The sequence below is a fragment of the Diplotaxodon limnothrissa genome, linkage group LG2 (genome assembly GCF_057381915.1).
Source record: "Diplotaxodon limnothrissa isolate DT_005_m linkage group LG2, D_limnothrissa_male_GT1.1, whole genome shotgun sequence".
NCBI lineage: Eukaryota > Metazoa > Chordata > Actinopteri > Cichliformes > Cichlidae > Diplotaxodon > Diplotaxodon limnothrissa.
The window spans coordinates 5634624-5647260 of NC_140597.1; the positions used below are offsets into that span (position 1 = coordinate 5634624).

Below are 12637 nucleotides of genomic sequence, written 5' to 3' on the forward strand. Positions count from 1 at the left end.
GTAAGATAAATGTTGCCAGTTCTGAAGACGAGAATAAAATGATTTTTTTATTCCCACAGGGAGATTCTTTTGTAAATTGTAAAACTAAAAACATTAAAAAACATACCATTTTAGTTTCAGTCATAATGCAATGAAAAAAGAATTGATTAAGTGTGATTAAGTAACTCCATGGACACAGTGAGGAAGCATCTCTTGTGACATTCAATAAAAGATTTATTCATTCTTAGTCTATGGCTAATTGGGTGGCCAGAACACTGTGTAGATGTTGGGAGATATTGGAAGATTTGCAACAGCCTCTTCTGAGTCACAGCATGTAGATGGCCTAACACCACCCTCAGTGAGCTGCCCTGAATAAGTTTATTACTGTCACATACTTTAAAGGAGTGGTGCTTCCACAGGAAATACAGTTGCCTCCGGAAGAGGGCTGCAGGTAGTTTGGCCTAGTCCTTTCCTATTTGTACTCCTGCACCATATTTAGCATTTTCCTCCTGATGGAAAGGGGAGTAGCAGATGTCCTGGATCTTATAAATATTCCTTCACCATAACACGGCCCTTTTTGGCACCCTTATTATTGGCTTATTTGTTTCCACGGTCTGATTTATTCCTGTTCACCTGAGCCATCAGGAAACCTTGTCAACAATTTTCAGTATTTTTGTGCATGTCACATTCAGTTGGTCTGTCTCAATGTTGTTGTTTTTTCAAGCACCTCAGGTAAATAGCACCTATAACGAAACTAAAGACGTCCCCGATGTCACGTCTTTATTGATCTCTTGATTCATCTTTTTGTTTTGTCTGTTTTTTCAGCTGTGTGCTCTCAGCCTTTTTGCCTTACTCTGACAGCTGTCATTAAAACCTTTGCCTGTTCTAGTCAACCATGTATTCATTTTGCTTGTGAAAAAAAAAAACAAGCTATGTCAATGACAGAAGCACAGCTGACATCACAGATTATGCTGGTTACATCCACACCATAGTAGTGTTCCAGAAAATTCCAATTCCCTTGCTGCAATACATATTTATGTTGCCAGAAAAAGAGAACTATAGTGTGTTACTACATGTTAACATCGCTGCTGCATCTGCTCGTGTTTTGTTTTTTGGTAATTCTGTGTCAGTTACACAGGATCAATCTGGTGGTGAAGTAGTTTGTGTATTGCATGCAAAAGCATGGCCTTCATAAGGGCAGCTCTATTACATACATAAAGAAAGAAATAAAAAGTAAAAATAAATATAAAATATAAAATATTAAAAAAAAAACTAAAAAAAAAAACAAATGGGAGTGACTGGAAGTTTTACATCTGACAAAAAGTTATAAAAATACTGCAGTGAAACCTCTAGAAGTACATGATGTAGGGAGCTAAACAAAAGCTCAGATGCTTGTGTTTGCTTCCATACTAGCATAATCATGTTAATAATAACATAACTGCAAAATAGGAACCAAAATCTTCTTCCCCCCCCCCCCCCAAAAAAAAAAAATGAACAACAATATGGCAATCCTCTTTCTTCTGGCCTTACAGTTAGATGTAATGTGTCCATTGTTCTTGGCGAGAAAATTCTTCCTTGCATTAGCCTAATGTAGCCTAATGAACACTTATTGCAACTGCTAATTTGGATTTCAACCTCCAAAGTTACTAAAAACTTTACAAAAGCAAGCATCTTCACTAAGAGCTGAAAACAAAACCCTCAAGGAGTAATTATCATAATGACAGTCTTTTGTAACACACTAAGTTTAGAAGATATATTGGGACTCAAGAACTGGGAGATATTACTTCTTTTTTTTTGGTTTAAATCTGACAGAAAATGTAAATCTAGAGTTGGTTATTGGCTACAGTTACAATATTAGCCACATTTTATCAGCATATATTGCCCCTTTATCAAACCCTAGTCTAATACATTGTGAGACACTGTACTAGGAGAAGACACACTATCAAACATTGTGTCTATAAAGCAAATTACTGGCAGAACACTGGAGCCATGCTCCAAGACTCTTTAAATGATTCTAGAATTGAATCCTCTTTAAACAAATGGGAGTTTTGTGGTGTTTTCCCACTTGGGGCAGTAACTTCAACCCAAATGGGTATTTCAGCCTTTTCCTCGAGGTACTAATTCTCTTCCCTGCTCCTTCATGCTAGACTGCAAGCAACCCCAGTATGAGCTACAGTTCACTGTTTGATAAATCCATCAGGATCACATCCTCTCCAAAAAGCAAAGAGTTGATCCTGAGGCCACACACTAGATATCTTCCACTACTTGGCTGTGCCTAAAAATTCTGTCCATAAGATTTATGAACCAAAGAACCAAACCTTCCGCAAAAAGCAAATAGGTTATCCCGAGGCCGCCAAAGAGAAATGCATCCATAATTTGGCTACTCCTAGATATTCTGTAAAAGTTCATAAATGTTATGAAAAGAATCTGTGACAAAGTGTAGCCCTGGCAGATTCCAACTCCCACCAGGAACAGATTTGACTTGTACTGGAAAAGAAAAACCATACTCTCACTAAAATGGTACAGAAACTGTTGTAGTAGTCCATAACAATGCAACAAATAGCTCATACACCAAAAATACCCACCCCAGGACACCCCACCCACTCTGCACATAGTCATATCCCTTCTTTAAGTTCATAAAGCACATGTAGAGTGGTTGGGCAAAGACCCATGCACCTTCACACATCTCTGAGAGGGTAAAGAGCTGATTCAGTTATCTATGGGCCAAAATAATTTTATTTCTCCCTTATCAGAAGTTACTAACAGGTGGACTCTCTTCTTCAGTGTGGCTGAGGAGTGTGAATGCCCTGAAGTTAGTGCTTATGCTATACATCAGTTTTAACAGTCCAGTGGTAAAACCTGCTTTTCCAGTGGTGAAGGCAAATCAATTGCCAGCTTACCTGATGTTGCCTTATCACCTGTGCCAGGTAAGGATGGAGTTGCAAAGGATTTAATCTCTGAATCATTGATTCAAGAAGACATCCTGATTTTCTGAAGACATTCATGCAGCCGGTGCAGGATATTGTGTGTTCAGGTGCCACTCATTGTATGCCTCTACGTTTACCAGACCCCACAACACATATAATAATTTTTACACACCTACACAAAAAGCCTATTCATGAGTATAATATGCCTGGACATAGTGCTGACATTTGCAGTACATCTGCAGTCAACAGGCTATAATTCTGCAACCTCCTATTTCTGGTAACGTAGAAGTATCGTAGAAAAACAGGATTTAATCCAGTGACTGTTCAGATCAGAGTAAATGGCAGCTGTGACCTGTTGATTTTGTCAAAGAAATCTACCTCGGCCTGTTGATAATTGAATTATCACATTTAAAATGTCTTTCTAAACTTTTTAAAAATGTGCACTAAGCATACCATACAGACATATATTGTTACATATAGTAATTTAAAGCAAATGTATTAAAATCCATCAACAACTTTTCTTTTCTTTAACCAGTTTGTTAGGTTTTGGAAAATTGCTTTGAGATGCGTTCTTCATGTGAAAATTTTACACCTATCTACGCAGATCATATAGTGTAGTAATATGTCCAACTTATAATTCCACAGTTGTTCTGTTTATTAAAAACAAATGCACAGTGCATTTATAGACAATTAGATACATACATCATGTCATATAAAGTGGCAATATTAATGAGTCCGTTATGTACAAACACACTGACAGTACTTTTCTATAAAGGCAACGTTTGGCTTAATGTTTAAAGCCAACATGATCGTGGAAATGTTATGGAAAAATCTGGGCTTTTCTCTGACACTATCACAATATTCATACCTGACACTTTGCAACTTTGGCATCAAAAAAGACATCAAAGATCATATACAGCTAATTACTTGTATGATATCATTTATAACCATGTGTTGTGCTGTAGTGACATTTAATTTATTTTGTTATATAAGGCTTTAAAAATAAGGAAATCATAAATATATTGTCTGGGGAAGGTTCTTTAACTATGCTAAAGCCTTTCAAAATAAATTCATAACCAGAGCTGTTACAAAGGAGTGACAGACCACTTAAAAAATCCTGAATTTAAATAGTAATGGCAAAAAAATGTTTGTTTGGCACATATCCTGCCCCCAAATAATCTACTTTACAAGAGCCGAACCACTTAAAATCAAGTCAGTCCATGCAACTGTACAATTGAGATTCGGGAAAGTTCACTTGAAGGTTTATCTTTGAGAAAAACAATGTAGTTTTAGGGCAGTTACCAAACTTTTAAATTGTTAAAATATACATGCAATGATTCATGCAATTTTTTTTCTTTCCCATTAGTTTAACTAGTTTAACTAGTTTAACTTGGGAGCTGGTCTTGTTAGCACAAAATAACTGCAATGGAAAGTTACCTGACTACCAAGTAGTAAGACTTTTCTTATGGTGGTGTTTTAATTCTCTGATCCAGAGCAGATGTAATTAAATGAATATATATTTATGAACAATTATATAGCTGATAATTTTTATCAATGTCACAAAAGGCATGTAAAGAGTATCTCATATAATGTGGTACTACCATGGTGCGTGAACATTTACCATGGCTTCCTGCTTTAGCAGAGATATTCAGACCGAGAACTGTCACTTTTATAGGTCATTTGGGAGTCTATGCTTGATCTGGAACACAGCAGCATTCGCTCTGATTCATTAGTTGGTCTCCTTGCCCAAAGCTCAGTTGGGTGAGAGTTCAGATTTCTTTGTTTCATTGATATTGTCTCAAACTTGACATAGCTTTCTTTTTCAAGGTCCTCTTCATTCAATCCGGTGTTGCGTCCCTTGCAATAAAGAGCGAGAATCTTGTAGAGCAGCAGGATAATAAGAGGTAAAACCAAAGCACAGGCAATGCCACTTACGATGATGAAAAGTTGGTTTTGCCCACCATCCTCGACATTGTCCAGTGTGTAAAAATCAATACAGGGATCTTTTCCAGCAGCAGCACCTTTTGCTACAAGGCAAACTGAATACCTCATCCCAGACGACAGTCCATCTAGGAGTACTTTTCCACTGCCAGCATTAGTCTCCACTGTCCTTTTAGTGTCATCCTCACCATAGGGTGAATATACCACTGTAAGTGGAGCATCATTTGGTAACCCATCTGCAGTCCAGAGCAACACTGCACTGTCAGCTGTTTCCTCAACAATCTTTAGGTCCCTAATAGACTTTGATGTATCGCTTTTCTTGCTTTTTTCATCGGCTGCAAGCTTTGTCACGTTGCTTCCTTGCTCATTTTTTGATTGCTTAACTTTAGGTTTTTGTAAACCATTGCTAGGGGTAGGCTTTAACTTTCTATAAAAAGCAATTGTTGATGCTCTTGGGAGAACTGTCGACATAAATGAGTCAGGAATGAATGTTGGTGGAACTATTGTTGTGCCCACACTGCTTGGCCCAGTGTCAATGCCAGGTCTTTGTGGGGGGACAGTAGTGCCAATGGTACCAGCAACAGTGAGAGAAATGGTGGCTTCCACACTGCCGGCGACATTCTTAGCTTTGCAGCTGTAGTTACCAGCATCCTTGTACAGTATCCCATGCAAGCTCATGATGGACCATCTGATGCCATCTCCAGGTGACTCCTGGACTGTAGAGTGGAACAAAAGCAGAAATAGCTATATGTCATATATCACTGTGAAGCTTTGAATGAGGCTCAAGGCAGCTAAAATGCCCAAACCGTAAAAACAGGATAAATTATGATTTCCTAGAGCTTTAATATTTACCTGTGTTACTGACTGGTGAGCCATCAGATTTAGCCCAGTAAAGTGTTGGTGTTGGAAAGCCTGAAGCATCACATCGTAGGAGAACATTGCTGCCCAAAGGAGATGTGATCTTGGTTGCAGATGTCATCACTGATGGTTTTACGCAGTTTTCAAGTTCAGCATGCTGAAAAAGAACACCTGAAAGATTTTCTGGTCCAGCACAGGTCAAAAATAGATCCATCAAAATTACTGGTGTCTCAGCCATTTTGGAAATCTCAATCATCTTGGAGATTTTACAGTCACAGAACCATGGATTATCCTGGAGGCCTTAAGAAGAAAAGAAAAAAGGATACATATGATTCAACATTAAGAAAAGTGGAGATGGTATTCTAGCAGTGAAAGGGCAAAAGATAATAAAGTCACATTTATGAGAAGTTTTTAGAAGTCCACATTGAGCTCTAGCAATACTTTTCAGAGCTGCAGCGAGTATGGTGTTATAAAGAAAACTACAAATTACACTGATGCTATTCATCAGCGTACAATGCGTTTGTATTTTTAGTTCTCTTTTTGGCTTTAAAGTCTTAATTTAGGCATAATAATTGAACTGTGGAAGGAAGCCTTTCATAAGCGAGTAATGAAGTTTACTTTACAGCTCACTGTAAACACCTGGTGCACACAATAGGTGAGCACATGTACCAATGGATACTAAAGCCCATTAAGCAGATTAGTTTGTCTTAACAGTGGCAAAGTACCTAAGCTGTGCTTGCCCTTCCTCCAGTTTGTGGTAGCGTACTTTTTCCATTAGCTTGGTGTGTTAGCACAAATATCGAGCAATCACTAAAAACATAGTTGTAATCCAGCTTAAGAGAACTACAGACTTTTGTGTAAATTGCACATTTATTGCATGTTGAAAATAAAGTTGTTGATAACAATTCATCATTAATGACATTCTGAAAGTCTGTGTGTAGTTGGCATTTAATTCAAAATAATAAAGTTTAGCATAGCTCCTATTTAATATTAACAGAAAGTACTTTTATGATACACTAAAGAAGTTCTCCTCCTGTGCATGGCCCATTTTTTCCTGTCACTTAATCCTGTATTTCCTTCAGGTATACAGGGGCTCTTCTGGCATGGATAAACTTTCTGGCCCTAACCTCAGACTGTCAGTGCTCCGAAGGTACAAGAGACATTCATTCACTTGCATACAAAAGAAGAAAAGACTAAATAAAAAATAAACAGCGTGTGATTTTGCACAATTATTAGCACTGCCACATATCTGATGGCTCAGTTGAATTTGTGTTTACGTACTTTCATAGTGTTACGTTGTTAGTTTCATGTCTTTTGATATTTGGCATTTGTGTGCAGTCATACCAGGTTGGACTGTCTGTTTTCCAATTTCATGTGGGGTTATTTTTTTTCTGTCAGTAGCCAGTTTTTCTAGTGTAAGTAAGTAAATTGATCCAACATTTATTTCAAATAACATACATTAAAACGATCTGAAATTATTTATGTTATTCCAATATTTCTAAACTTTTTGTTGAATATAAACCTGAAACCTGAAGTTTAAAACTTCAGTTAAGCCTTGTGTGCACTGTGTCTGAACTTGTGAATGTGAATCTTCAGGTTAAAGCTCTGACACGGGTGGTTTCTAGAAGACAAACGGTTCAGACTTAACCACAGTTAAAACAAGGCCACTGGATTATTAATCTGAACTCTGGGCTTTGACCCAGACAACACAGGTCTAAACTTGTTCCTGACAAGTAAACTACAGCACCGCTAAAGGCAGGGAAACAGCCCATAAACACATTAAGGGGTTTGGCTTTAGTCTATCTGTAACAACTTGATATGCATCACAGATTATACTACAAGTAGCTTTTTTTCCATAGAGTGATCAAATTAATTCAACTTTCTTACTTTGTTTTTCTTTCTTTCTTTTCTTTTCTCTCTTTGATTCTTTCTACACACATGCACTTGTATTGTGTTAATTATTTTGCAGTTAATCAGGCAATAATGTACATTTAATGTAAGCTCTGCCACTGCTTAGATTAAGCTCATTTGACTTTTTCCTGGCAGACACTACTGCTCAGTGAGAACAAATCTGGCTAGATTAACAGGTGATAGAAAGAAGTTCCTGGAGTAATTACAAATAACCCGAAAAGTGTCCTACAAACCAAGTCAGACAGAGCATTTTATTCTTACCTAATACTACTTTCTGGGAGGCATTAGAAGATACAGGTAGACCATTAAATGGTGGCCATATGTCCATGAGCTCAGAGGGCAGGGTGGTTAATTTGTTGCTGGATAGATCCAAGTAGGTAATGTTGCGGAGGTAAGGAATTGCCTCGGTGGGAACATTATTAATTCTGTTGTTGTGAAGATCCAGTGTCTTCAGCATTGGCATCTCTTTGAGAGATTCCCATGGAAACATTGAGATCATATTTCCATCCAGTCTCAGCTCGTGGAGCACTTTTAGGTTGTAGAAACTTCCAGTATCCACTGAGGTTATGGAATTATAGGTAATCCAGAGGTATCGTAGATCCACCAAGTAGTAAAAAGCTTCTGTTGGGACTCGCCGTACTGCAGTTTTTTCAATACGAAGTTTGACTGTGTCCACGGGGACATTGACGGGGATGTCAGACATGTCTGGGTCATTGCACAGTACAGATCTGAAAATCAAAGACAGAAATTTATCTCATGTGAGATTTATCTCATCTCTATGATCTCCTCCTATTAACAGCTAATGCCTGTTTTAAGAAGAGTAATACAGATACAGATGTTTTAAGGAAACACTGATCTTTCAAATAGGTGTAACACTGGTATACATCCCTTGATTCGTTCATACATACACCAGTTCTAACAATCTACACTATATCACAATGTATGATGCTTTAATTGACATAATTGTAGTTACCAAGGAGACTTGGTAAACTTGCTGGAAATCTTGCAATCAATTGTAGTCATGGATATAAGGACAGGTGACATATTCAAGGAAAAACCATAACTCTTGGTCTGTACAGTGAGAGGATCTTTTGGCTGTGTTATCCTGTACTAGCCTCCCTTAGAAGGAGTTGTTATGACAAATGAATACATAGCTGTTTCTTATTATAGCCTTCTTTTAGCAGTCATTCTATGATTTGTCCTGTGAGCTTGACTTCCTCACATGCATCAGTCAATGAATTGATGGGAATTGTGCAGTGCATGGCCTTTCTAGTCATCAATTCTTGACCTAATTAAACAAAGCACCAAACTATATCTGAGGCAATATATTTTAGAGGAATGATGTTCCATAACTTCAGTGGAGTTTGAGAGACTTGTAAAATCAGTAGTAAGGTGCATTTCAATAGTTTGGGAAGCATGAGGTTGACTAATATCTGATTTTTGTCATCTATCCGTATATACAAAGTGATTCTTCCACAATTAACTTTTTTTTATCTACTATTGGTATAGTACTAATAGGACTAATTATGCTGGGGGTCATTAGGTCTTTCTCAGGTAGCCCTATAAATAGTTCGGTGCTATGCCAGGTAACATACATTATGTTATTACGGATCAATACGGCCTGCACATTTTGCACTGCGAAGAGTTAATTAAATTAAATGCTTGAGAAACAGTTGCTTTTCTTAGCGCATAGTAAATATAAGACTTTATCTTTTTTGGTTGCTGGTTATCCAGTTAGGATTTTTTGGGGGTGGTTTTTACATATACCATAAGTACGCATGTAAATGATCCCCATGAACATATAACTTTCTGCTATACATTTACTTATTTAGAATAAGAGCACTGAAGGTGGCATATAGTTAAGTTAAGTTCTTACAAGTAAAAAGTACTATCCTTTCACAAGATGACCTAATTAGGGACACTCGCAGGCTACGTAAACTCTTCATAAATTGAAAAATTGTCCTTCATTTTTAGATTTTCAAAATGTGCCACGTACAGTTTATGTATCCACAAAGTATTATTTACCTGGTTCCTGTTCCATCGGTGCGTCCATGAAAAACACAGGTACACTGGGATGGACAGAACGGATGAGCCATAGTGAGGCAGCATAGGAATGCATGCAGGCACAGAAGTCGTCGCATGATGTCACTGAATGCACCCAAAATGCTCACATCGAGGGGATCTCAGGAAAAAAGACATTCGGATGCCTTGAGAGACTAAAGGATTATTCTTCCCACTCCAAAAAAAACAAATAGAAACAAATTAAAAGAGCTTTAAAAGTACATAAGAGGCAGCGGTAGGCTGAGGATCTAATACAGGTGACCTGTCAGATTGACCGGGGGGATGGGAAGGAGGGGTGGGATTAGTGAAGGATTTCTTAGGCTTGACAGGGTCACGGAAGCTAACCAATGTGGCACGCTAGCCAGTTCTGGAAAGATGTTCACCTTATAAGGCAGTTTGATTTGTCCCTCTGTTGTCAGCCTGTGTCTAAGATAACACTGTGGATATGTTCATGAAATCTGATGCAAATTCCTTTAACTGAAGAGATTCCTCAAATACTAATATGTCATTTAGCTGGAGGCCATATTTTAGACTGAGGGAATTCTGTCTGGCACCAGGGTGTAAAATGTAATCTTGGATATGATTTATTGCCTCACTGGGAGGATCAGTAGCTTTAGGTAGTGGCCAAATTCAACCTGTCTGCTGAAGATATGTTTGAAGTAATGCAAGCTTTCATATTTTCAGACAGTATTTGCTAGTGGTCTGTTAATCAAGGGTTGCTTTTAATGTTTTTGTATGTCATTCTAAGACATACATTTTCTGGTAGTCATTATGCTGATATAATACTATGCAAAGGGCTTGAGCGGTGGCTTGAGCCACCTCTCATCTCTTTACATTTTGCCAGGTAAACCTGAAATAGGTACAGTGATTTATTAAACATACATGGAAATATAGTTGAAAAAACTGTGTGTACAATTCTAACTAGCTTCAAAGTCAATACTTGGTATGACCACCTTTATTCTTAACACAGCCAGAACTCTTTTAGGCAAGCTTTCTTGTCATTTCTTTAAGTAGTGTCCAGGTGTCTTGAAGGACACCCAAAGCTCCACTTTGGATGTTGGCTGCCTTTTGTTCTATTCTTTGTCAAGATGATCCCACGCCGCTTCAGTAATGCTGAGGTGCACACTCTGGGGAGACCATGTAGTGACTGATGGTGTGCCATTGTGTATGCTTTTTCTGTCCAAGTACACTTTTACTCCATTGGCAGTGGGTTTGGAATCGCTATCATGGTGAAAAATGAAACCTTTGTCAGTCAGGTGTTTTCCAGGTGGTATTGCATGACGGATCAAAATCTCACAGTACTTTCTGTTTTTTCTGCTGTACCTCTCTCCTGACCTCCTCCATACATTTCGAGCGTGATTCCAACCAATTTCAGATTTGGGTTCATCACTCAAGGAGACCTTTTATCCACTGATATTCTGTACAATTCTTGTGTAATTTGGCATACATCAGCCTTTTCTCCCTGTTTTTTTCCCTTAAGAATGGCTTCTAGGTAGCCACCCTTCCACTGAAACCATTTCTCATTAGGCTTCAGTGAACAGTAGATGGATCAACTGAAGATGTGCCAGATAAATCTCTCAGGTCGTGTGTCAAGTCTTTGCTGGATTGTTTCCAATTTCTGAAGGACATGATTTTCGCATTCTGTTCATTATGCTGTAGGTGTGCCACTTTTTCTTTTGTCCTACATTTTTCTGGTTTTATCACATTCCTTTAAGGACTCTCTGCCCCCCATGCCAAGGTATGATACGTTTTTGATTAAAAGATTTGGGGTAATAGCTCTTTAGGAATCACCTTGTCAGTGCAAAAATACAATTTTACACTTGTCAAACTTTGTTGTCTTTGGTATTTTTGTAGATTAACCTAAAGAAATGAAACAAATTATGTTTCTGCTAGTAACCAAGTGTTTAAAGATTCAATTTAAAATTAGTTCTTTCCTACATTGTCTGTTATGTGTAAACAAAACACCAGTACATCCTCTGAGTTAGGTGTCTTTTTTATGCTAGTATGATTCCATGGTCAGTGTTTAGTAGCTTAACAATCCGTTTAGGTTGTTATTCATTTTTTATTTGAAGTGATTAAGAATAAAGCATGACATCTAGTGGTATAATGTAATTGCTGAGTTGATTTTCTTCTTACCTTTATTAGTGTTCTTTACTCTTTGATCATTTTAGTTAATCTGTCTATAAATGAATCCTCTTGGCTGTACTTACAGATTCACTGTAAAGCTAAGAGTTTATATTTTTGTCTCATATTGTAACTCTTTAAAATCCTGTGCTACTACCTGTATAGTTGGTTCATATCAAAACAAACTGGACACAAGAAACCAATGGTATTTATTAACAAGTACACAAGTGAATTTTATTTATGCAAGCAAATTTGATCATACAGGTCAAATAAGCCACTTCAAGCTGTTGGCACATGAATATACAAAACAGATTAGATTTAAAGCCTGCTACTAAGCATCTGTAGTGAAAGTACAAAAGACTAATACGAGGAGAAAGCTGAAAGCGTTTTTTCAGATCATTACAGAGTATGCAATGTTGGTACAAGTATTAGCTTTAAGACATGGTTTAAACCTCATCACAAACTAAATAGACACAACTCAAAGACTACAGTCGCTAATATTAGGAGCATAACGCAGTAAGCGTGGGAGGTTTAGTACTGCACATATAAACAAAAGGTTTATCCAGCAAGACAGTCAATAGTGTAAAAATAAAGAGGTGAAATAAAGTAACTTATGAGTCAAAAAGACTATATTGATGCATGTCCATGCCACGAGAAACATCTAAATTCACAGTCTTTACTAACAGTACAGTTATCCAACTTTGAGTTGAACATCAATGCGCTTACATCTAGAGAGAGCACAGAAATGGTCAAAGAAGTGCATGAAACTAGCTTTGAGAAATACTGACAGAAAGAAAAAAATCGCCAGGCAATGAACTGACAGGCCACCTCTGTAT

General features: G+C 37.6%; 1 protein-coding gene across 1 annotated transcript; it reads right to left on the bottom strand.

The window, feature by feature from the left end:
* Nucleotides 1-4541: 4541 nt before the first annotated feature.
* On the bottom strand, nucleotides 4542-9781 carry lrit3a (info leucine-rich repeat, immunoglobulin-like and transmembrane domains 3a). Its single transcript, XM_085366157.1, has 4 exons — nucleotides 9642-9781; nucleotides 7878-8344; nucleotides 5700-6005; nucleotides 4542-5563 (listed from the first exon to the last, which is right to left on the bottom strand). The coding sequence occupies exons 1-4, from the start codon at nucleotides 9755-9757 to the stop codon at nucleotides 4542-4544; spliced, it is 1911 nt and encodes a 636-aa protein (XP_085222283.1). The 5' UTR covers nucleotides 9758-9781.
* Nucleotides 9782-12637: the final 2856 nt, after the last annotated feature.

Coding starts and splice junctions, on each gene's coding strand:
- lrit3a (XM_085366157.1), bottom strand. CDS start 9,757: ATGCGACGACTTCTGTGCCTGCATGCATTCCTATGCTGCCTCACTATG. Junction 8,345..9,641: donor ACCGATGGAACAGGAACCAG/GTAAATAATACT, acceptor TTTGATTTTCAG/ATCTGTACTGTGCAATGACC. Junction 6,006..7,877: donor CTCCCAGAAAGTAGTATTAG/GTAAGAATAAAA, acceptor TTTCTTCTTAAG/GCCTCCAGGATAATCCATGG.